General features: G+C 43.6%; 1 protein-coding gene across 1 annotated transcript in view; it reads right to left on the bottom strand.

The window, feature by feature from the left end:
* Positions 1-25,208, bottom strand: part of LOC308321135 (transcriptional coactivator YAP1-like) — a 42,434-nt gene that overhangs the window by 6,546 nt on the left and 10,680 nt on the right. Inside the window, 4 exon segments of the mRNA XM_080771953.1 lie at positions 1,665-1,854; positions 5,972-6,138; positions 12,660-12,773; positions 15,081-15,199. Coding sequence (XP_080628079.1) covers positions 1,665-1,854; positions 5,972-6,138; positions 12,660-12,773; positions 15,081-15,199 — 590 coding nt within the window.

Consider the following 25,208-nt stretch of genomic DNA (forward strand, 5'->3'; position numbering starts at 1 on the left):
GATAATGCATTTTTTTTCCTCAAATAATTGCAATTAGGCAATTGTATAATAATTGTGACAGGCCATTATATTATTGGTCATTGTTCTATTGATTACTTTTCAATTAATCAAGAAATCGAGAAGTGTGTGTGCACCCACAGGTATGTGTATGTGTGTTATATACAAATTGACAAAATTAATGTTGTACAATAGCATTGCACAATAGTAGAAAATAGCTAATGTAGCTCCCAGTCATTTGTGAACTTTTCCCCCCCTTTTTTATGCTTGGTTACCATTATTATGAAATATGAAAGAAGAGGGGTGATCTGAATCAACATGTTTCGACTCCTTAGTAGAGTCTTCATCATGACTACACACTGTCAACATTATCTAAAGAACATTTAATATCTAAATCACATGATGAATGTGATTTTATGACAGGCTTTACACTAGTGGCTGTTCCCTGCACTACCGAAGCTGTACACCAGAGGTCGACATTGTGCACACAAATCGAGTAGTGAGCTGCCTGGCTCCAATGAGTCAATTCGAGTCACTGCCATGTGAACAGGGTCAAAATGCAGAGACTAAACTTTTTTTTCCCTACAACTTGTGTAACACAGGCAGCTCACACTGGAAGCTCAATATAGCAACTTCCAGGTACACTGACAGAATGCAGCCTGCCCAACAAGCTTAACTAAACTTACAGGTACACTGACAGAATACAGCCTTCCCAACAAGCTTAACTTTAACCAAAGACAAGTTCTTGTAGATCTGCTATTTTCAAAAGATTCCTATACATGAAAACTTGAAATGGGACATTCTGCATAATGAGTACTTTTACTTTGGTACTTTTGAATTGAGTGTTTCTACATTGCATTATTGATACTTTTACTTAAAGTACAACATTTGAGTACTTTTTCCACCACTGCCAAGACCCAGCCAGGGAGACTGATGTCATCTTTTATCAAGTTTGTGGAAGACGTACTCGGAATATATCCCAATATAAAAATATATACTTTCATGTACGTCCACACTCCAGCTCAGGTTGGGCTGAAAACTTTCCATAGCCGTTATGACCCGGGGAAGGTCAACATCATGGCCTTAATGGTTAACTTTTTTAAAACTATTAATTTACACTGGACATCAATAGAGGTCAGATAGGGCTGAACCTTCCTCACATATGGATAATGAATAACATCACAGTACTGAAATCACTCACAAGCTGGAAAGTAACATAAGCACATGCACTACATTACTGTACTACTGCAGATTTAGATTATTATTCCAAAATTAGCCACTTAAGCCCCATGTTACACTTGGAAATAACAGATCACAATGCATGAGTGGGTTTGTAGATTGGCCATATTTTGTGGGAAAAGGAATCTGTACCGTAAGTATATTGTAATACCATTACTTTTTGTACAGTAATTTTTCCATTGTGGTATTGCTCGTTCCATTGTGGTATTACTAGCTTGTTCTCTATCCATACCAATCAACGCCTCAGACACTAATGTACAAGACCAAAACACACCACCCATTCAATCTACAGCCTGATATTTTCTCTGGTAAATCTTGATAAAAAACAAATAAAAAAAAACCCATCTTCCATCATTTTTCTAATATGGCTTTCCCACAAACATCTTGAGAAAGCGATGTTCTGCTTTGAGTCATTTTTTATTAGACACTCATGTGGCTGCGTGTGCATGTGCGTTGTGTGCGTGCGTGCGTGCGTCCAAAACCAACCTGTTGAGGAATGGGGTCCGAGCTGTTGGCGGTCATGGTCCGTGCGTCCTGGCCCATGGGGGAGGACACTGGGTTCACGGTACCGCCATCCTGCTCCATGCTGGTGGGAAGCTGGTTCCGTAGGGCGAGCTCCTACAACCCAGAACCAAACAAAAACACACACACTGAGCGGCGCCATCCATGGCATAGAGATGTTTAACAATAATTGAACTTTGAGAGCATATAATGAAACCAAATTTCATATATTACGCTCTCAAGAGTTAATGATCTATAAGGGTCCATTTGGTTACCACTGACTCTACCACTCTCCATGATTTAGGTGGGGATCACCTGGAACCTCCTCAAGGACCACTGGTTGAGAACTACTGGCATAGACGGAGCAATGGTTCTCAATCATCTAAATTGCAAGGTCTCCTTAACTCTTGACACTGACAGAATAGAAATGTATTCAAACGTACCAGTTAGGGTCAATTTTTTTTTTACCATTTTGAAAAACATTAAAAAATTGTTCAACACGTTGTGAGCTTGTAAATTGGCTATTTGAAAATGTAAAAAAAAGTTTAGGGATAAGGAGCAAGGGGAACTGGCGAAAATAGGGCCCTTATACAATTCAGGGTGGTCTGCTGGCGATGGACGTCTGTTAGCTCCTCAGAGACTACTTGTAAATATTGATCACTGACGTGTGCTGAACGAACCTGCTGTCCCGTGACTCTCTCTTCCCGTGCCCTCGTCTATGGTATAGAATGTTTCATTCAGGGATCACATACGCTCCGGGTCACCGTGTCCCCGTTCTATCCCTCTCTACACCGAGTTTCCAATTACGCAACAGACCGACTACTGTTTGGAGAGATTTGTTTTCCGCACACAGGCAGCAGCAGCAGCAGTGAGGGGATAAAACTGAGGTCACACTTCAGACTTCAGTTCTTTATGTCCTTTCTCTAAGTGTACGTCCTTGAGGAGTAGGCCAAGTTAAAGACACTATAATTTCGAGAGCAAAAGGAAACAACATGTTGAATACTTCATGCTGGCTTTTCTCCCTTTACTGGTGGTAAAAGAGGGAAGTGGACGCAATGATAATTTCCCCGATTTATCTGTTTAGCGGAGGGAGAAAAAGAAAATCAGGCTTTTCCTTGTGTGATGAACAGTTCATCTGAAGGTGTTTCCTGCTTGAGCAACAAGGCCTTATCCTCACATCCCACGCATGCACATAAACAGTCAGGTTTTGATTAAGACATTGGCTTTACAACCAGCCCTGTGTACTGTAAACAACATCCTTTATGGTTTTATAGCTCTATTTTTGCCCATCTGCCACTGCGCAGTCTTCGGGTGTGTCGAGTAATAACGCAATATTACGGTTCGCTTCCACTGCAAAGCAGGACAGCCCACGCGGTTTTGCAACCCTCCTAATGATTTAACCCAGAGATACTGTTCAGGATTCACTTTGCAAATGTGATACGACCTCACCGTTTCAAAATGGCTCTGGAGGCCATTTGAATTAAATGTAATGTTGAATCGCAATGAAGTGCAAAGCTTGTACACGTGCCATCGATTCCAAAGATATGGAATGTAGTTTACCCCCCACACACCCCCAAAACTAAAGATATGGAATGTAGTTTACCCCCCACACACACCCAAAACTAAAGATATGGAATGTAGTTTACCCCCCACACACCCCCAAAACTAAAGATATGGAATGTAGTTTACCCCCCACACACCCCCAAAACTAAAGATATGGAATGTAGTTTACCCCCCACACACCCCCAAAACTAATGTAGTTTACCCCCCACACACCCCCAAAACTAAGCATCCTTGCCGAAAATAGCCAATCTACAAACCGACAACAACAGATCTACCATCACCATCCAGAATATGGACACTGATGGGTTCAGAAAACTATATATTTTCATGAATAATCTCAACATGTGCCATTCTATCATATTTTGGCAAGTCATGTCAGCCTATCTGTAAAAATATCCTATTCTATCAGACGCTATAGGGTTCACTACTGTAAATGCAGTGGGGAAAGGACCAGGACATGTTCTGTTATGGGTGACCTCTAAGGGACCCTGTCCCCAAGCTAATTAAGTAATCTATTGACTCATTTTATCTTTAATCAGTGCCTTTGTCCGTCAGACCAGTTAATCATTCATGTCTTTAGACTGTATTGTACATTCATGTCTTTAGACTGTATTGTACATGCAATTCAAATCCACACATGCTGTTGTCAGAAAGAACTCCTGAATAGCCGGCTCTCTCAATAAAGACAATATGAACCACTTAAACACTATATGACCCCCAGGGCTCTATACTGCTAGGCTCCCTTCAACACGCACACATCTAGAAGTGCTCAGATATGCTACTGGAAAATGACCACTTGAAAACCAGAACCCGATTCTGGGGGAGCATTAGCACAAAAGAATATTAGATAAAGTACAAAGCCAACTCAGATCCAGTTTACTAAGAGGGAAGTTAAGTGGTTAATCGGACTAATCAATATATTTTTTAATAAAACAATAGAATAATCACTAAGAGAATAATTGATAGTTCTAGCCCTACTTCCTATAGACAGGGAACCTTTCAACAGCTTGCAGTGAATGACATGGTAAACAAAGGCAGCGGAAACCCTCATTCATAATCAGAAAGTGCTGTTTTCTGCTGAACTGACACGGCCTTGAGTAAACGGGGCCTAACTGGGCTCCACCGCCCAGCGTGGGCGGCTCTGCTCTGTGTGTGACACATCGCTGTCAGGAAGCAATCAAGTGACCACACAATGACTCACTGCAAGTTTCACTGCAGTGCAAGCCCTAACAAAATAAAAGCCCTTGTTCAAGAGCGGCCCAAAACCCTGAGCAGTGGTTAACAAAATAAAATCCCTTGTTCGACAGCAGCCTAAACAGATGTTCCGGTCTTACAGAAATGTGATGTTCAAGTTAAAGATTTGTCAGTTTCAATGATAATGGACACCTTTGGTGTGGGTGAAATTTGTCCTCTGCACTTACCCGCCCTCACCATTAATTCAGCGCCACCTGGTGGTCACCAGTTTAGGCTCAGAGTGCCAATTCTCCCATTATAAAGAAAGAAAGAATTTGTAATTCTATTATGCATGTAATGTGCATGTCATCACCTGTACACCAGATTAGAGGAATTTTCAAAATATGGATGATTTTATGGCTTATGGCTACTAAACAGTTTTAAGCACTGAGCGCTAAGACAGCCCATTTAACCATTTACAGAACAAAAATTGAATAATTCATAATTCACCCCTTGCTGACCTTGAAAAGAATAGAATAAAATCATATTCAAGTATTCCCCAACAGTACAAACCCTGGATATCATCTGTAATAGCATATTATGTCTGTAAAGACTATAGCTACAACATAGCTTTGTATAGTAAATAACTGGTCTTGTGGCCTATTGTGGTATTCCTAAATGGACTGGGTTCTTTACACACTGAAACTCCAGTAGTTTCAAGGATTTCCAGCACTCATACAAATCCTGGTTAGAAGGGATAGTTCAGGAGTTGTTGTTTTTTAGTTCTGGGCTTGATATCGCAAATCCTGCGGTTTTGGTCAAATATTTGAAAGCAGTTCTAAATCTGCCCTACTGTTACTCAGAAATGTCTTCCTAATGGAAACAAATGAGGTAAAACAGTTACTGAGAGATGGGTCAGCTAGCCAGTTTCAGTTTTTTGTGAGACAACAGCTAAAATGCTAGCTGACCCATTTATTTCTCAGTAAAGGTCCCTGCACACAGATTGCGTAATATGGACATATTATGTCCATAATGATTTGGCTTAGTCGATACCTATATGTATTAATGGTGCTGGCGGTGGCTGGGGGACAGGGGCTATAGTATTAATGGTGCTGGCAGTGGATGGGGGACAGGGGCTATAGTATTAATGGTGCTGGGGGTGGCTGGGGGACAGGGGCTATAGTATTAATGGTGCTTGCAGTGGCTGGGGGACAGGGGCTATAGTATTAATGGTGCTTGCAGTGGCTGGGGGACAGGGGCTATAGTATTAATGGTGCTGGGGGTGGCTGGAGGACAGGGGCTATAGTATTAATGGTGCTTGCAGTGGCTGGGGGACAGGGGCTATAGTATTAATGGTGCTTGCAGTGGCTGGGGGACAGGGGCTATAGTATTAATGGTGCTTGCAGTGGCTGGGGGACAGGGGCTATAGTATTAATGGTGCTTGCAGTGGCTGGGGGACAGGGGCTATAGTATTGCTAAAGGTCTTGTGGTTCCTGACCTGGGGTCTCTGACGGAGCAGCTCCTGTTGCTTCAGCCGCAGCCGTTCCTTCTCCATCTGCTGCAACCGGAGCTGGCCGTTGCCCCCCAGGACCGAGCTGTGGGCAGGGGGCGGCCCCCCATGCAGCTTCACCGGGGCACTCTGGGAGATCCTCTGCTGGTTCAGGGCTGTAGCGGAAGATTAAAGAGGGAAGATAAGGACCAGATAAAACAGTGGGTGCATTTAAGTTAGATAGGTTATCTCCATGTTTTAACTTTAGTAAATTAACGCCCCACTTGATCATCCTCTAAGTCAACGATGTGGTGGAGTAAAAGGATAAAGCGTTGAAAAATGTGGCATTTTTCTAAATTAATGTAAAAGTACCTAATTAAAGTAAATGTAATTAAGTTACTTTCCACCACTGCCTATGGGGAAATTCAGGTGTCGTACCAGCAACAGCAGTCAGTGTGAAACAGGATGGGTACAAGTAAGAGATAAGAGCAAGATTACAAATATATATAATACATAAGATGTAGCGTTTGGGATAGCGTGGTTATATCAGTTACACCAGTTTCTAATGAGTGTTTTTTATTTATTATTATTATTGAATTATGTGGCATTGTGAAAGAAAGAGGTTACAAATCAAAATATCAGACGCTATCAGCAGCTTGAATGCAAAATTAACAACAAGCATATCATAACCGTAAAAGACAAAAACTTGATTAGTCCCCGAAGGGAATTTCACAAAGACCATCATCCAGTATAGTCAGGAGTCAAATATAGAATATCCTTGTGTTAGTCTGACGCAGTCGACATGACTGCTCCATCTGCAGCATTCAGTCTGACACGAAGCACATAATAGAGCAGAGCCAGTGTAGCAGGTTGCGTGGGGCGAGGGAACTCCCGATGGAGGGTTTGCGCCACGTCTCAAAGAACAATTAATTCCTGTAAGACCTGATTCCCTCCCACTCGCTGCCTGAGACAAGGCTTTGTGTGGAGGTTTTTTTTGTACATTGCATCAGTCATGAGTGATCCTCATTGAGCGGTTTTTGTTTCTCTGAAAACAAGTAACAGATTATCCCAGCAGCAGATTTGACTGACCGGCCCTGACGTTTTCTGTTTGCATGCATCGTTAATCAACTTGGTTGTGCATCGTGTCTCGCGGCAAACATTGCAGGCCTAGCTCAGAGTGGCGTTGCAGCACGACATCTCTTGAGCTTGTAGATCTTCTATTTTCGGCGCGAGACACCCAGCATAGAGCAAGTATAAAACCAGGCTCGGCTCTGCATCGTGTGTGCTTTTGTTTAGCCCTGCTGAGTGCAATGAATCAATTCAACTCGCTACGCCCTGTGGGTGACGAACAACTACAACAGGGATTTGCCATGTAAACACTGTTTGCTATTGTCTTTACTTTCCAAAGCACTCGCTCAGGCTCAGCCAAGGTGAGCCCATTAAGGGCTATTGAAGTCAAGTACCTCAAAACAAAATCAAAATCAGAATACCTGATCACTCCCTGAAAGATCTATTGTTATTCCGTATCCCAGCGGGGCGTGTGTGTGTGTGTGTGTGTGTGTGTGTGTAGAGATGGAGTCTGGGGTGATTTGAGGGGTGGGGGTGTTGGCTCTAATAAAGATCAGTGAAAAACAACACGTAATTGTGGCAATCAATGCAAAGTAGGCCAAGCCGTTTGTTTTTATCACCGTAAGCAGTGCAAGAGAAGAAACTAAAAGGCGATCAAACCCACAAGGGTGTTTGCAGTCGTTTGAACCAATGAGGAGCACTGTTTATTTATGCAGCCTGAGGCACCGCGAGGCGAAAACAAAGCCATCGACGGGCCGGAGCCACAATTTTCATGTGGTGCTGCTTTTCTGTCTACAGTGTCCCCCTTCCTGCCCCCTCCACTATAGCCCCCAAAACCACCACTACTCCCCCCCCCCTCTCTCTCATCTCCATTCAATCACTGTCTGTTTACACTATCTGTGTTTCTGAATGGGCCCTGGGCTCTCCCTGGGAAGCTCTGGAGGCCCCGCCCTGCCTGGGCTGGACTGCAGTGGGCTCCCCCCCGATTGCGCGCACGCACACACACACACACACACACACACACACACACACACACACACACACACACACACACACACACACACACACACACACACACACACACACACACGCTTTCTTATGCCAATAAAGCTTAATTGAATTGAATTGTGAGGACTATTTTTGGTAGTACAAACTCAGCATAACTCCTACCCTAACTAAACCTAACCTCTAATCCTAACCTGAATCACACATTCTACCATACTTGTGGGGACATTTGATCCTCAAAAGTATACCGCCCCCCCCCCCCCCCCCCCCACACACACACACACACACACACACACACACACACACACAACTGAAGCAGTGCGTTACATCTCTTATCTCCGTCAGATACAGGGCCCTTGTCGGCCCTGATCTCACCATCAGGGCACCATTAGAGCACATGGGGGCATTGGCAGTTGGCAGTCTGTCAGTTGAGATGGACACTTTACAGCACTTTTTCCCAAACAGTGGGTCGGGACCTATTTCTGGGTCGCGGACACATTTTTATGAGATTGTACATCAGGTACACTAACTACACTAACTGCATAAGTGGTTAATGTGGTTTTGTTATAATAAATCTAAAGCTGTCAAATAATTGTAGATGAGTAAAAATTGATATAGTGCAGTATGTACAAGACCCATCTGAACTGAGTGGTGCTGTACTGTACTGTACTGTAAGCCCAACACGTTGTGAGCTTGTAGGTCTGTTATTACTGTACTGTACTTTGTACTCAAACCCTTAGATCTCCATATATGGATATATGTCAGAACATGTTCTGACATTCCATATGTTGATCCTTCCCTATCCACCCTTCCTCTTCGATGTCTCCCTTTTGACTGATACCTGTCCATTCAAACTCTAGACGTCCCTGCCCCAAAGTTATTGGTGCATTCCGCGCCGGGAGCCGGCAAAAACTAGAGTTCTCAACAGGCCCACCTGTCCATTCAAACTCTAAACAGGTCTGCCCCAAAGTTATTAGAGCAGCCACTCAAAAAAATACCTCAAAGTTGTACTTAAATACCATACTTATTACTTAGATGGTCCGCCCAGGAGATGAGGGACAAAGTTCTGTCATCTTCACGAAATGCAACAAGTGGGCCTACTGAGGATAAGGAAAGTGGATAAATAGTCTGTATGTGATACAAACACTTATCGTCTTGTGCCCTGGCAAGGTTTGGGTAGAACTGTCTAGCGACTAGCGACGACCTAAGCGGAGCTGGTTTCACTTGGCAAGGAGATGAGAAGAAAGGGGAAAACAAAACAAAAATAATCTGGCAAAGAGGCAAGCAACAGACCATCAGAATGTTTGTAAACATATGTTGCATTTCCGGATAGATATATCCTATGGGCATTGAGTTTGCTGCATTATGAAATGTGGGATTCAATATAACGTTTCACTTGACTTTTTTCATTTGAACAAAATTCGGAATCATTGGACTTTTTGTCCAAAGCAATTGCAGCAGTTGTATCAGTGAGATTAAAGTCTAAATGTATAAATGAGTTTCATAACGACTTTGCCATCCCCGCAGCGCAGTGGAAAAGTGCTCGGCACGTTGTGACCATAAAGAACTACCATGCGGCTGGCTGGAAAAGATGAGCACTTCACATGAGTGACATCATCAAGCACTTGCCGACAATGTGCCAACTCTCCTGGCGAAGGGCTACGACGAAAGAATAAGGGGAAAAACAGAGCTTAAAAACAAACAAGTCAAGGTTTCCCGGTGAAAACCAATTCCAATGTGCATGAATATATATATATATATATATCTGCCGATTGCGTTTGTGCCCAGCGGTTCCTTCGACGCATGTCTGGAAAACAACAACAAGGGCTGCAGTAGAACATGCCCACATAGGTCGGCCCCATCTTGAACTTCGCCACAGTGCTCGCTGCTCACCACCTCCTTGGATCTTAAGGGGGCTGGTTAGGTCATGCTTATCCCTCTATGCCAGTGGATCTCAAAGTGGGGTCCTGGGGTCCCGTGTGTCCATGAGGGGGGTTCCAGGGAGTCCCCAGCAAAATGTAGAAAAGTGGAACATCTTTAAACCTATTTCATACTTCAGCTATCTGCCATTTTCAAAACACGTGGAAAAATCTTGAATAAATGTGGAACATTTTTTAATACAAAATACATTCTTCTTCTCCTATGGGGGCCCCTGGCACAAACAAATAGGGGTCCACAGCCGAAAACATATCAATGGGGGGAGGACTCTTTGAGTTGACATGAAAATGTTTGAGAACCACTGCTCTATGCCCCCCCCCCCCCCTGCTTTTGCCTTGCCTCTCCTTGCCCCCACCACTGCTCCATCCCCTCCTCCCCCCCTCACATTGGAGTTCTTTGACTGAAAAGGTCTGGAACAGATTAAGAGTTGGACCACAGTATAAAGAGGCCTGGCAGTGATTCAAGTCTGTCTGGGGCTGTAGCAGCAGAATGGGGCCGGGCCTGCCTGCCTGCCTGCGCTGGGCCTCACACGGGGGAAAGCCAGTCGGCAACAACCCCTCAGTTAAAGGCGCTGCGCCGCTTCTCTTCTCAAAGCCCAAATTAGCCTCCATTATCAAAGCAGCTGGCTTACGATCGGAGACCCGCATAGCAGGCAGTAGTGTGTGGAGGCTTTCTAAACCGGCACAGCCCAATTCCCATGCACAGCACAGGAAATCATTCCATGTAAATATCACTTCTGAAGACAGACTGACTTAAAAAAAAAAAAAGTGAATAGCCACTCATGAAATAGCAAGCATAATATTCCTGCTGGTCCTCCCACCTTTGAGACTGTTGCACTTGAGTTGAGTGAGGTTTGCATTTCTTAACCTATATAACGTAATGACGTGCAGCGATGATTTAAAACCATGTACAATGTAATCAACTTGGACAATATGGCACCTAATGAGTTAACGCAGCTCTCTCCCGCTCTCTTTCAGGGGCCCACCAGGCTTGTGTGTTCAAGACTTATACATTTTCAAAGAGCTTATCCCATCTGAGCTGCCTCCTCTTCCCAGCTGCCCCAGTCCTCTCTAACCCACTCCATGTTTTTGCACTTCCCCGCCTGCCCGGTCTCGGGAGTGGGACACGCATTTACTTGCAAGGGGGGAGAAGTAGAAGAAGAAGGGGAAAAAAACTGCTCTAAACTAGGTAACAATACTGCTAAAATTAAACAAGATAACAGGCTGCGGTGCGTGTTCACACATGTTGCCTTTGTCAAACGAGGGCGAGCTAGCTTCCCTGGGGAATGGTGGCTCTAATGAAGGGGATGGCACCTCAAGCGTAAATGAGTCAGAGTGACATAAGCAAGGAGCCTTCATCTCCCTGTGTGAGCCTCCCTGGCACCGCACAAGGATTAGCTCATTCCCATGGCTGGAGAGAACTTTAAAAAAGGACTACTAAAAAAAAAGAAAAAAGAAACACTCCAAGGAAATTCATTACTGTCCAACACCTCTCCTTCAACCCAAATAAAAAGATTAATATTTAGGTTTAGATTAGAAACCATTTAGATGGATTGAGATAGAGAAATAGTAAGGTGAGTGACAACACAATGCCAACTCTATTGTACAGTTTCACTCGTACCTCACCCTGTCAAGTGTCCATCCGTCCCCTGCCCGTGCCCACGTACAGACTAAACTGTGAAATACTAGCTTAGCCCGGGGAGGTGGCTGGAGGAGCATTAATGAGCGACTCAGCTGTTGCTGAAACACCAAAATGGCAAACAAAAGGTTAGGTGCTTTGTGTGTGTGTGTGTGTGTGTGTGTGTGTGTGTGTGTGTGTGTGTGTGTGTGTGTGTGTGTGTTTCCCAGGCACCTAGTAGCAGCAGGGTTCTGGAGATATGTTAAACGTTGATTATAAGACGTGGCGCCTCAGCCTGACTCGTCACTACAAAACAATGTACGACTGGGGTGAGATGAACTATGAATCACACTGAATGCCAGTGGTTGAAAAAGTACTCACATTTTGTACTTAAGTAAAAGTATCAATACTGCAATGTAGAAATACTCCGTTACAAGTAAAAGTCCAGAACACAACATTTACTTGAGAAGAGGTATAAAAGTATTAAGTGTAAATGTACTTAAAGTACCAAAAGTATAAAGTACACATTATCCAAAATGGCCCGTTTCACAGTGAGCTTGTAGATCGGCTATTTTCAAATGGCCAATCTTTTCTGTTTGGATGTATGGGCTATCAAAGCCAGAAAGTATTATTTTCCCACTCAGTAGGCTTTCCTGCATAACTTCCGGGTTGGATGATGATGTCACGCGCATACCCTCTATATTTGCCTCCTTCCTCCTCACTGTCGATACTAGTGTTTGCTGTCGGGTGGAAACCCTGCATGTCCAAAACCATATACGTTGTTCCAACGTAGATTCTTTTTTTGTCACAAGCTTCTGATAATACTTTCATCATTTTAAAAAAAACAAGCACAGATGCATGAGCACTTTTACTTTTTTTCAAAAATAGTCAAAACAACCGATCTACAAGCTCGCGGCACGTTGCGATCTAGTAGATCGGCAATTTTCGCATGACACCGTTGCAAGATGAAGTCATTAGTTTGTGGAAAGAGAAAAAAGTTTGAAAGCAACGACAGATCTGGGGGTGCTTGACGTGAAAATGGTTTTGATAACAAGTTGTATGAGCTCACCAAAGCGTGGGTCGAGTCTGGGGTCCAGCCAGGACGTAGTCTTGTTCTTGTGATTGATGTAGTAGATCTCTCCGTCTGAGGTAATGGCCTGCTCCCAGCCCTCAGGGAGAGGACCTAGAGGAGAAGAACAGGTGAAAAGTTCAGGTTGTGGGAGACGTAACGTTGACGTCCATTCGCTGCGTAGGAAGAGGAGCAGGTGTTTGGACAGGGGCTTGATGAAGCATGGGGTGAAAATCACACAGAATTAAATAATGTGATTCATGAATCATGGAGCTCAAGCACGAGGCTTTGATGGGTAGCAGATCTACAAGCTCCCAACATGTCATGCTGCAATGCGTTGTGAGCTTGTAGATCAGGTATTTGGAAAATTGAAAAAAATAATTGAAAATAAAAAACTAGATTTTTTTGAAGCTTTGAATATTGGAATGATTTGGGTCGTCAGCATTAGATACAGTAGGCCCCTACTATATAAACTAATACCACGGTGTCAGTCAAGGAGTTCCCAAACACATCGTACAGGACGAGTCACGTTCTACCTCTGTCTCACCCCTCCTAAGGAAAATTCCTGCCCCTTGGACAGATCTGATGCAAACTGCAACGCTGCGACATGTAACGACTAGACTGACTGCATCCATATCTACTCTACAAAACTTTATTGAAATTAGGGGGTGCAACAGTTAATCGAACTAACCAATTAAATTGGTTAATTTATACATTTATAATTTATAAATCACGTAACATTGCAACTTTAAAAGCATCATTATCACAGACCAAGTCTACCCTACAGCTTTGTGCACAGTTGTGCCTTTCTGTGGGGTTTGTTTGGAGTAACAATGGTAACTGGCTGGGCACTGGCAGGCTGCCGTGGATATTCCATTATGGGGATGAGTTGAAGTTGCTGAACTGCAATATTAAGACTTTGACTCGACTTAAAGGAGCATTCAGTGATTTGGGTGATTTGGAAAAGAACCCGGTCCGCCCCGGTAACAAGATGTGCACATACACACGCACTGCAGTGGGGGAAGTACAACAGAACAACAGCACGTGCACCAAGGCCCGCCCCACTCGATCATGATTGGAGGAAGGCCCCTCTCATCCCGATTGGCTTTGCCACCCAAAGCCCAAACCGGGCTCACTGGGGACAGGGAGGAACTCCTTATATGGTCAGCACAATTTATAGTATAGAGCGCCGCAGTCCCGCCCCCTTTCAGAAAAGCGAGTGGCCCAGGAAGTGGAAGCCCCATGCATTCTCCCATCGGCACTTTTAATATAATTTATTTAAAGACGGTTACGCCGCGGACAAAGCCAATTCGGATCGTGATGAATCATGACAATGAACACAATATTTTGGGCCGATCAAATAATTTATAAGACGAAAAATTAAACAAATAGTGTTGTCTCCTGACTTTCTTTTCTTCTTTCTAATGATTTGATCGTCCCAAAATATTGTGTTCATTGTCATGATTCGTCACGATCCGAATTGGCTTTGTCCGCGGCGTAACCGTCTTTAAATAAATTATATTAAAAGTGCAGATGGGAGAATGCATGGGGCTTCCACTTCCTGGGCCACTCGCTTTTCTGAAAGGGGGCGGGGACTGCGGCGCTCTATAGGGAGGATTATCCAAAAAATAAGTGATATTTGAATTAAGTGAAATCACTGAATATACCTTTAAGTCCCAAACATCATGGATTTGTGACTTGACAGCCCTGTTAAGGGGTAAAACTAGGAGTAATTTATTGGTGTACTACCGGTACTAATGGATGAAGATCCTGGAAATAATGCTTATGACATGATAAAGAACACATTGTCACGTTTACCTTTTAAGACGTGAATCCATTTTGGGGTAGTTGTTGCTATGTAAAGTATATAGCAACATAATTGTTTTTTAATTTCTCAGGTCTAAATTGGTTGTAAAAGAGTATCCATTTCTTAATATTATCGTTTATAATTAAATACATTGTAATATTGTCGGGCTAGAACTCTAAACTGTAATCATTGTTCCATAAACACATTTTATTGAACGTTTACCAAGTTAACCATTTGCAAGTAGCTCAATTTGTCCTTACTCAATGAAACACTTTCTCTTAAAGTATCTTTAAATTTAAATTTCAGCCATAAATATTCCACTAGAAATATATCAACTCAGACTGCGAGTGTGTGTGTGTGTGTGTGTGTGTGTGTGTGTGTGTGCGATATTGAGTCCAAGACAAGAGCTAAGGCATTGGCTAAATTAGTTTGATGTCTGCGATAATTGACAGTAAGAGAGGATGCGCGGCACGCATGCCGTGTGTGTGTGTGTGTGTGTGTGTGTGTGTGTGTGTGAGAGAGTGTGAGAGAGATGGGGGTCCACAGCCAAATACATATCAATTTGGGGGTCCTTGACATGCAGTGCTTCTCAAATAGTAGTGCAGTGTGCGTACCGCTGGCTGGGTTCATGATGTTCTGTTGCTGGACTGGCACTGGACTGGCAGGGGCAGCCTGGTTCATCTGAAGTAGAGCTTTGCGTGGGTCCTGCCAGGTGGTGGACTGATCCAGGTGACTGCAAGGAGACAAGGACAGTTAAATCACTGTTTTCCTCAAACAGTGGCGCTGGACCATTAAAAAATAGAAAAGAAAAGATGAAAAAAACAATTTCATACATTTTTTAAAACAAAGAAAAACAAATGGAAAAGAAAACGGTAAATGCTGCCTATGAGCGGGTTCTTACGTCCACGCCAAAGAGGTCCAGTTGTTATTTTGTGCAAAAGCTCATTGTTGGCTATTTCCCCTACCATAAGCCCTCAATGGGGTGTTGGGTTTTATTGCTAATTTGCTTATTACCATCGAAATAAGTAGTAAAGTGTGCCACTTGGAATAATATTTACATTATGAAGAGAGCCCCATTGAGGGCTTATGGTAGGGGACATAGCCAATAATTAGTTTTTGCACAAAATAACACCTGGACCTCTTTGGTGGGGACGTAAGAACTAATAAAGGTAAGAAAGATTTCTAGTCCGAAATTCTCCTTTAAAATAATAGTATTCGCAATCTTGCACCGATATTTTGTTGTCACAGGTAAATTAAATTTCAAGCCTCTGTTTATGTCCGCTGATAAGCAATTAAGCATACAACATTTTATGGTATTATGTGAAAGCATTCAGAAACACCACAAAGAGACCAAGGACATACCATAAAAAGATCATGGCAAATCATAAATAAAATAAAATAATAAAATAAAAATAAAGGAATCTGCAAATAGACTGTCCAATAATTGAGATTCTGTGATTCAAAGGGCCCATCAGGAACTGCAGGCAATGACATTAGCTACTGTAGTTAAATTGGGGTGTTTTATCACAAAGTGAAACTTACAGGAACAGATGACTCAGAGCAGTTTCAATAAACTCTTGAATGAAAACATTAAATTTAACCCATGACTAAATGATGACTTGCAGAACAAGAAAAGGAAGACAATCCAATCCACACTGCATTTCCATTGAAATACACATAATTCCACTGCCTGGCTTTGGACAAGCAGCCTTTCAATATCACATTCTTTTTTTTTTACATTTTAATAATATTAGTAAGATACAGTTTACCATTTTTGGTATGCCACCATTGTACAACAAAGTTTAATACAGTGGCTAATCAAACTAATCAATTTAGTCCATTCGGAAAAAAACAATACAAATATAACCACATTTAGTTGCAAAATATTGCATGCAAATATTGTAACACCCCAACATCGTTTCTCCATCTATTAAGGCTGGTCTTCACAGGAGGGGAGGGGGTGTTACTGCAGGGGGGTCCGCCACATTGTCTGGCGTTCTGCGAAGGCATTGATAATTAGTGTTCTGTTGGCACTTGTTGCTTGATTAAGATGGAGGGTTTATACAGGAAGCACCTCCTCTCCCGAATCGGGACCCTCTCCATTGTGGGAGGGGTCAGTGCGAGGCCTCCACACAGGGGGTCCCCCCTACTTTCCTGGAAGCTGCTCGGACACTGCAGAGTGTCGGGGGGCTTTAACAATCTGGCGCCACGTTTACAAAGCTTTCACCTGCTGGACAAAGGCGCAGACTGAGCTACGACCTAAAACCTCACCATTCACTTGTTTTCTTTTTTTCCCCTCCTTTTTAAGCCCACCAACCACACACACACACACACACACATACACACACACACACAGAACTTTCATGCAAATGGCCGCCGTACTTAAGCTGTATGATTATGCAACTCTGCACTGTAAGCCTTACATGAAACGGTTCATTTATATTATGTTTTGTTTAGAGACCAGCATCTTCCCTTTTATATGATTAAAGCGCTTTGTCAACGATCTTCTTTTCTTTCTATAACAAGGGACAATACTAATTAATTAATCATTATGACTCTCACACATGACTGGATTATGTCAATGCATGTGGTAAATAGAACGCAAACAATGCAAGAACCCCTCGTTAATAAACCAAAACACATCTCCGCCAAATCATGCAATACTGCCTTTATTTGATATTAAAAGAAAAGTTCCATTACAGTCCTGATTTTAGGTGCAGCTGGAGTGAAGTGTGAGATTCAGGGTTTCTCTTGGCCTCTACGGTAATCCCAGCCTGTATGTCTGTCTGCCTGCCTGCCTGCTCTGTATCCCAGCCCAGAGAGAGCCTGACTCAGCACTCCTACCCCCCACACAAAGAGACCCATTTTGAAGCCCCCTCTTGTTTATGCTTTACTGATCAAAGGAGCTGCCAAATCCCCCCCCCCCCCCCCCACCACACACACACACACACACATACACAGAGAGAGAGAGAGGGAGCAAAATAGCTCTAGCTGCTAAGACCGGAGAGGCCCCTTGAGAAGGGTCAAAGCGGGGAGGGGAGAGACGACTACGAAAGAAAAGAGAGAGAGAGAGAGAAAAAGAAAAAGGCATGGACGGAAGCAATCCCTCAGAACTCCATTGGCTGCGTAAGTTGCTGTGGTACTTTTACACTCTCAGGGACCAAACCCCCTCCCCCTCCCCTTTGTAGCCGCCTTCCCACCCTGGAAACTATGACATTTATAATGGAGGGGAGGGCTGAGAGAGAGAAGGGGGGGATAAAGAAAGTAAAGGGAGGGCGTATGTATCATAAAGGAGAGAAAGAGGCCATGCACAGTTGCACACCCTGGTACGCCAATACATGCTCAAGGTAAAAATATATATTGTTGGTTTAGCAAAAGGGTCGTTCACACCAAGCACGATTGACTATAAATGACTATCTCTGTGGTCAGGCAGAAACCTCTTAGCTCCATATTTTAACGTATGCTTTGTTTTCCGTAAATGAATGCCCTACTTCAGCATACTAAACCTACAGTGTCACACAAAGTAGCAAAAATAGCAGATGTACGCAACACGCTTTGAGCTTGTGGATCTAGCATTTTGGCTATATATAAAAATAAAAAAATCTGAATTGTAACAGTTTGGGACATGAGGTTTCCACCCGCAACAATATTACTATGGGTTTAACTCAAGTGGATGGCAGAGTCCACACCACAACTATAATAAAGACAAGTGGTGAATGACATCGTTATAGTTATTGCCTTCAAGCTATACCTCAAATGACAAAAATGGCAGAGGTGGAAAAAGTACTCAAATGTTTTACTTAAGTAAAAGTATCAATACTGCAATATAGAAATACTCTGTTATAAGTAAAACATTTGGATTTTTTAACTTGAAACATTATACTATAAAAAAAGTCTCATTTTATCCTATATATATATATATATAATTTTTATCCCACGATTTTGTAACCCATCTTTCACCCCTGTGTCAATTATCTAATGTGATCCTGGGCTCTACACACCCTCCACCAACCTAGTCCCCATATATGAGGGACATGGGGAGAGCAACGGACTTGAACTCATGCTTCCTTCATGCCTGAGTGTCCAAGTTGCTCCTTTACAACAGGGGGAGTTTCCCTGGTTGGACGTAGTGCGTGGAAGGTACACGTTATTCCAACCAGTTCCTTTCCCCTCCATCAGGCGCCCCGGCTGGCCAGGGGGAGGCAGTATAGAGACCAGGATTACTGCATGTTTTTGTGAGGGTACCTACCCCCTTTATCCTTTTTAGTGTAATAGTATTAGTTTACTATAATCTAAATAATAATTCTAACAATGTCTGAATGTCTGTCTGTCTGAATGTCACTGACAGCGCGTTATCTCATCATTAACTGCACGAATCACTCCCACTTTTCACACATGCATGGACCATAATTATATGGAGGTCTTAACGGAGCCCTTTTCCCGATTTGACACATTAATGATTAATAATGAATTTATTAGTGAATTAACCTCGCACCTGCATCCCTTAGCGACACCTGCATCACAGGCCACCGTTATCACCGTTACCCCACTGGCATGCTTCCTCTAGCTACCGCTGCAACACAACAAAATGTTGGCGCCGCGTGTGTGTGTGTGTCTCCTAATAGACAGCACAGCCGTTGTGGTCTATCTCCGACCGAGCCACACTATTAGCACACATCACTCCATGGCAAAAAAAATCTGCACGATCCCACAATCCAGCTAGGCTACATTTTACCGATTTTACCGATGTATTTCACTGTACAAATATTGTTTTTACATCACTACAACCCCCTGTGTGTGTGTGTGCGCGCGCGACTCAGCAACACATTAAATTTCTACTTCTACTAAAGAAAGAGCCAGCGATGGAGCCATAAGTCCATATCCATACAGTCGGGGACATAAATTGCGCACAATACTTTTATACATGGCGCCAGCAGGCTGCTACATCGTCCTAGCTGTTGTGTGCTAAGCTACATCATCAACATGACCAGGGTTGCCACATTGACTGAGAGGGAAACAAGCAACCAGGTCTATGAAAATGTTAACAGGCCAGATAAAGTCAGAAAATCCGAAAATACATCTAGAATAAGCAACAATATTGCTGACTGTCAAACATCATTTTCATGTCATGGACCACTAATATTCTATATATATATATATATATATATATATATATATATATATATATATATATATATATTTGCTGTTCATATATTCAGAACGGGTAAGGACTAGTTAGATTAATACACGATAATCAACACTAACACATTATTTAGAACACACCCAAATCAAATCATAGTACAACGTACGTGTTCAATCAATTATTCAATCAAAGCAAATGGCATAAACAATATTAGTTTGCCTCTTCTACAAGAATAAACCTTAGAAGTTAGTTACAAGGCTATATTCTGTCGCGCGTGACAAGCTGTCATTCTCTTGTATTATTTATTTCTCAATCTCACCACGGAGTAACCTCGCGTCTCGGAGGACGGTCAAGACGGGCAGTGTCGGTGGGCCAATCACAGGCAGGCGGGGCGTTACCAATACCATGTCTCAGCCATGCCTATGCTCGGACGCAAACGAGATTCACGCTCTGGCATCCCCAATTTATATTGTAAAATCAATGTTAATTTAACTCTGAGAGTGTACAAAATGGCACCATTTGGTTCCATTTAAACACTCTCGGGGGCGATTCACACTATGGTCCCGGGTGCGCACTCTGGACCACTTGGCAGATGTTGTGGTAGTGTGAATGATGCGTACCGTTCCCGGGAGCGGATCGCCCAACAGTCCAAGGGAGGGTCTCTGGACCATTGAAGTGTATTCAGATACGGATCGTTCCAATGTGAATGCATGCGTACCTAAAGAAGGAAGTGGACTGTTTTTTTTAAGAACGTGACATAATCTCTAGTCGACGAGCCAAGCGTCAACAAAAAAAACCACACAGACGCTGCACGACGCGTAACACCAGCGCATTTCTCAACGCCGCCCGTCTCCTGTTGAATCTGCGTATACGCGCAGCACCGCAGTACACGCTTATCTTATTCTGCGGACTACACGTGGCTCTTGGGCTTTGCTTGGCATAGTTTCCAAAGTAAAACAAAATAATAATAATGCTAAAGTAGAACTAGAATCCATAGCAAACTAATATCAAACACGACATTGGAGCACAGAACTGACTGACACAGTGAATAGCAGGCAGGCTGACAGTGATGTAGTATAACGGCAAAGAGCCAAAGCAATGCAGTATGTCTGGATTTATTTGAGACAATGTCGCAGAGTTGATGGTCAGTGTCCGTGCGCGCCAGCCACCAAGCATACCGCCATCTGGAGGATTAAAGTGTGTTATGCAAGTGTACCCGGGTGCGCTGTTGAATCTCGGGCAATGTGAATCATGGCCACCGGGGACCAGGCAACCGTGTTCGGAAACGGTTCCAAAGAAACGGATTCAGTCTCAGTGTGAATCGCCTATCAGAGTTACAGACCCATAAGGGTCCATTTGGTTCCAAACTATCACTTAGCTGGGGACCCCCTGGAACTCCATCAAGGACCCCTGGGAGTCCCCGGACCCCACTTTGGGAACCAATGACGTAGTCATCAGATGGATTTTGCTATGCACATACAACAGAGATATTAGCCGGTCAAACATGAATGACAAGTTACCAGCCAGCAGCAGCACCCATACAAACATGTGATGCCTTCAGGAGAGGGGAGAAAAACACTGCTTGTTTTTTTGTGGGGGGGCTACAGTCCCCCCCCCCCCCCCCCCCCTACAGGTTACAGGGCTACTAGCCCAGAGAGACAAATTAAACCAAGCTTGACAATGTTCTACATTAGAAGCAGAACAAGGACGATCATTTTAAGACTGCACAGGGTAACTGTGAAACCTGGTAAATAAATTACAGGTGGGCAGCCATATATTACCAGGCGTTGAAACTAAAAGGATAATTAATTCACACAAGCGGAAGCAACTCTTCATGATATAGTACTACACTTCCCATCACAAAACATTATCCATGTTGTGTGCATTATTGCCAGTGGCAAATACAGCAGATTTTATTTGTATGCACTTTGATACTAGTATTTGGCCAAAACATCAGTGCCATGCCCAATCAATGCTGTCATGGCAATAATATGGACTGGGGGCAATCATTTGAGAGTGTATGACTGATGCAGAGATGTATAATAAAAAGGTAATTTGACACTTTAAAGCCAGTACAATAAATCCCACAAATGCCATTCCTTTAACCCTTCTGGAAAAGCTATGCTAGGGGGTGGGGTACAGGTCATGTTTTTCAGATAAAAGCATATGCGTTCTGGGGGAAACACCTTGATACTGATCCACGGCCAGGCCACTTCTGGTGTCTGAAGCAGCAGTTCACAACTCCAAGCCAAAAAAAGTATAGTTCTAGCTATCAAATTGGGGACTAATTTGTTGTCTGGGACACCAGGTGAGCGCAATCAAATCCTTTTGCAGAATAAAAAGCCAAGTCTACTCCAGAGTCCAGACTGGGTCCCCCGGATTTAGAGTGGCGAACCATCAGCATACAGCACGATGGGGCTTGGCTCGTCCTGTCATCATGGTTGCCTGTGGGTTCAGTAAAGAACAGAGTGCTCCTAATGGTCCACCAAGGCCTCTGTGACTGATGGCCCAATTATCAAGGTGGTGTTTATTGTGCCAGCGTTATTTATAATGTCACATGCTGGGGGTGGCCGGGCTCTTGGGTCCTCTTCACATGAGGACTAAAAACCTGACCAGAGTTCAACGACTCAACACTATGCAAAATGAAATCTGTGTTGCTTTATTTTGTTGTTGCTTGACGCTCCAAAAAAAAACACTTTTGGCTGTTATAATATCTATACACACAATACACATTTAGGGCAGAAACCCTGATCTCTTTTTTTTTGGGGGGGGGGGTAAATTAATGCCCTACTTCATCATACAAGAGTGTTGCGATGCGTTGTGAGCTTGTTGATGAGCCGTTTAGACATTTGTTCTCTTTTTTTCCCCCACCTCACAGCAACATAAGTAAGTATATTAAAGGGACACTTCACCCCTTTTGCAACCAGATCTTACTTGAATGATGTTTGGGAGACAAGAAACACTTTCCTGGGGTTTTTATGTGTGTAATATGCGTTTTGAATATTTTAGTATTTCCAAGTGTCCATGATGTCATGGACACTGGGGTCACTTCCTTCCTGGACTACAATTCCCTTAACTAGAATTTCGCCCCCCTTCGGGGGGCTCAATCCTAGTGTCGTTGCAGCGCAATATGGGAAGAAGGAAATTGCGGGAATTGACAGACTCCACTTCATGTTTCAGCTGTGGTTTTAAACTCAGTAGTGTGCCCTGCACACAGCGCACACTCGCAATTGCAGCTGGAGGGCGACGCGACACACACACACACACACACACACACACACACACACACACACACACACACACACACACACACACACACACACACACAGAGCGATGTGTGGATAAATCACTGAGATTTGGGAAATGTGTTCAGAAGTACAACGATTAAGCACGCACAGGCAAATGTCAGAAGCATCTGTTTCGGTTTCCAAACAGGAAGTTGTAAATGTGCTTATTAGACGGAGGCAGCGTGATGCTGGCATCTATTGTGATGCCAGCATCACCACATTTCACATAGAAATATAAGCACCCATTTACTCGCTTAGCGGAGACTGTGGGGTGGTAGAGGACATCTCCCCGGACGCGTGGGTATGTCCAGATAGTTGCCTCGCGGAGGCCTCTTTGTCCAGTGTCCATTCTGGGTCTGGAAACGGCACTTTTTTGAGTGTTGACCCCAATAGAAGGTCTGCTGCTCTGAATTTTACACCTCTCCCGCTTAGCGGAGACTGTGGGGTGGTAGAGGACATCTCCCCGGACGCGTGGGTATGTCCAGATAGTTGCCTCGCGGAGCCGTCTTTTGTCCAGTGTCCAGTCTGGGTCCGGAAACGGTAATTTATTTTGCATTGACCCCAGTAGAAGCTCTGCTGCTCTGAATTTTACACCTCTCTCGCTTAGCGGATACTTTGGGGTGGTAGAGGACATCTCCCCGGACGCGTGGGTATGTCCAGATAGTTGCCTCGCGGAGGCCTCTTTGTCCAGTGTCCATTCTGGGTCTGGAAACGGCACTTTTTTGAGTGTTGACCCCAATAGAAGGTCTGCTGCTCTGAATTTTACACCTCTCCCGCTTAGCGGAGACTGTGGGGTGGTAGAGGACATCTCCCCGGACGCGTGGGTATGTCCAGATAGTTGCCTCGCGGAGGCCTCTTTGTCCAGTGTCCATTCTGGGTCCGGAAACGGTACATTTTTTTGCATTGACCCCAGTAGAAGCTCTGCTGCTGTGAATTTTACACCTCTCCCGCTTAGCGGAGACTGTGGGGTGGTAGAGGACATCTTCCCAAACGCGTGGGTATGTCCAGATAGTTGCCTGGCGGAGCCGTCTTTTGTCCAGTGTCCACTTTATAAAGTCCATGCACTCCAGTGAATAGCATTTATCCATTTAGATAACTTTTTTATGTTATTTAATTACTTATTTTTACACAGAAACATAATGTGTGTCTTTACAATAACTGTAATGTAATAATAATACTAATAATGTAATGTAAAAATTATTTAATTAACGAATTAAATAATCTTATTTTATTCTGAAAGCAACCGGATGTCTTAAATCTGCTAGCTGTCAGACCGGAAGTTCTAAATTTGCTCATAAGACGGAGCCTTAGACGGAGCCAACTCGCAGGCAGTGCGAGAGGCTGGTTACAGGATTCTATAGGTCAGCCGTTTTGGTGTGACACACACGGCTTCCACATTTAGCTTCATACTGGGTGAAAGTGTCCTTCCAAAAATTATTATTTCGCTCGAAATTCTTATTCACAATGACATCGAGTTGAGGTGTTTGTGTTTTAGGGTAATTGTTGCATAAGCGCTATTTCGCACTATTTCTCCCTCCCCTCCCCTGTGTCTGAAGCAGCTAGCATGGAAGCTATATGGATTATGGAAGCTTTCCCTCCGATTGCACACAACCATGCCGTTATCCACGCGTCCATCCGATTGCTTTTAATGTAAATGTCCCATCCACTGAGCAATAGCGATATAAGCGCCTTATTCATTCATTCGATTCATTTGGGTGTGGGGCTGTGCAGTGCTGTGGGCAGCCTTTCTGACGGAGGCTCGGAGCTGCTGCTGCTGACGCTGTTCGAGTGGCATGGAGCAGTATAGAGTAGGCGTGGCGCAGCATTAGAAGGGCGCAGCAAATGCACGACATTGAGGGGTAGAAACCATCCCGGTCGCGTGGTTCATCTAACGCGTGTGTCACTGTGAAGGACTGGCCCCAATAAGTGAACGTAGTTGGCGTAGTAGACGCCAACATGACGATTCTGACGTAGGCTGGTGATGTTGAGCAACAATGGCGTGGTTGACAAAAGTAATATTTATTCAGTAATTAAGACATTTCTTTCAATGAAATGTAGCCTATATGTATTCTGGGAGTGTGCCGAATTTATTTTGCATATAGAGATGTGTGGTGAAAGTGTGGTTGGGTCGGAGAAAGCTGTTGGATAAACGGCCATGTGCTTATGTACCCCTGTCTATTAGGGTAGCAGGATTATTATGATTATTATTATTAGTATTGTTATTGTGATTATTACATGGATTATTGTTGTGATGTGAGCTTGTGGCTGACTCACTATCTAGAAAATAAAAACATGGCACTTCATTTAAAATA

This window comes from Protomyctophum bolini (assembly GCF_963924005.1).
Source record: "Protomyctophum bolini genome assembly, chromosome: 9".
Classification (NCBI taxonomy): domain Eukaryota; kingdom Metazoa; phylum Chordata; class Actinopteri; order Myctophiformes; family Myctophidae; genus Protomyctophum; species Protomyctophum bolini.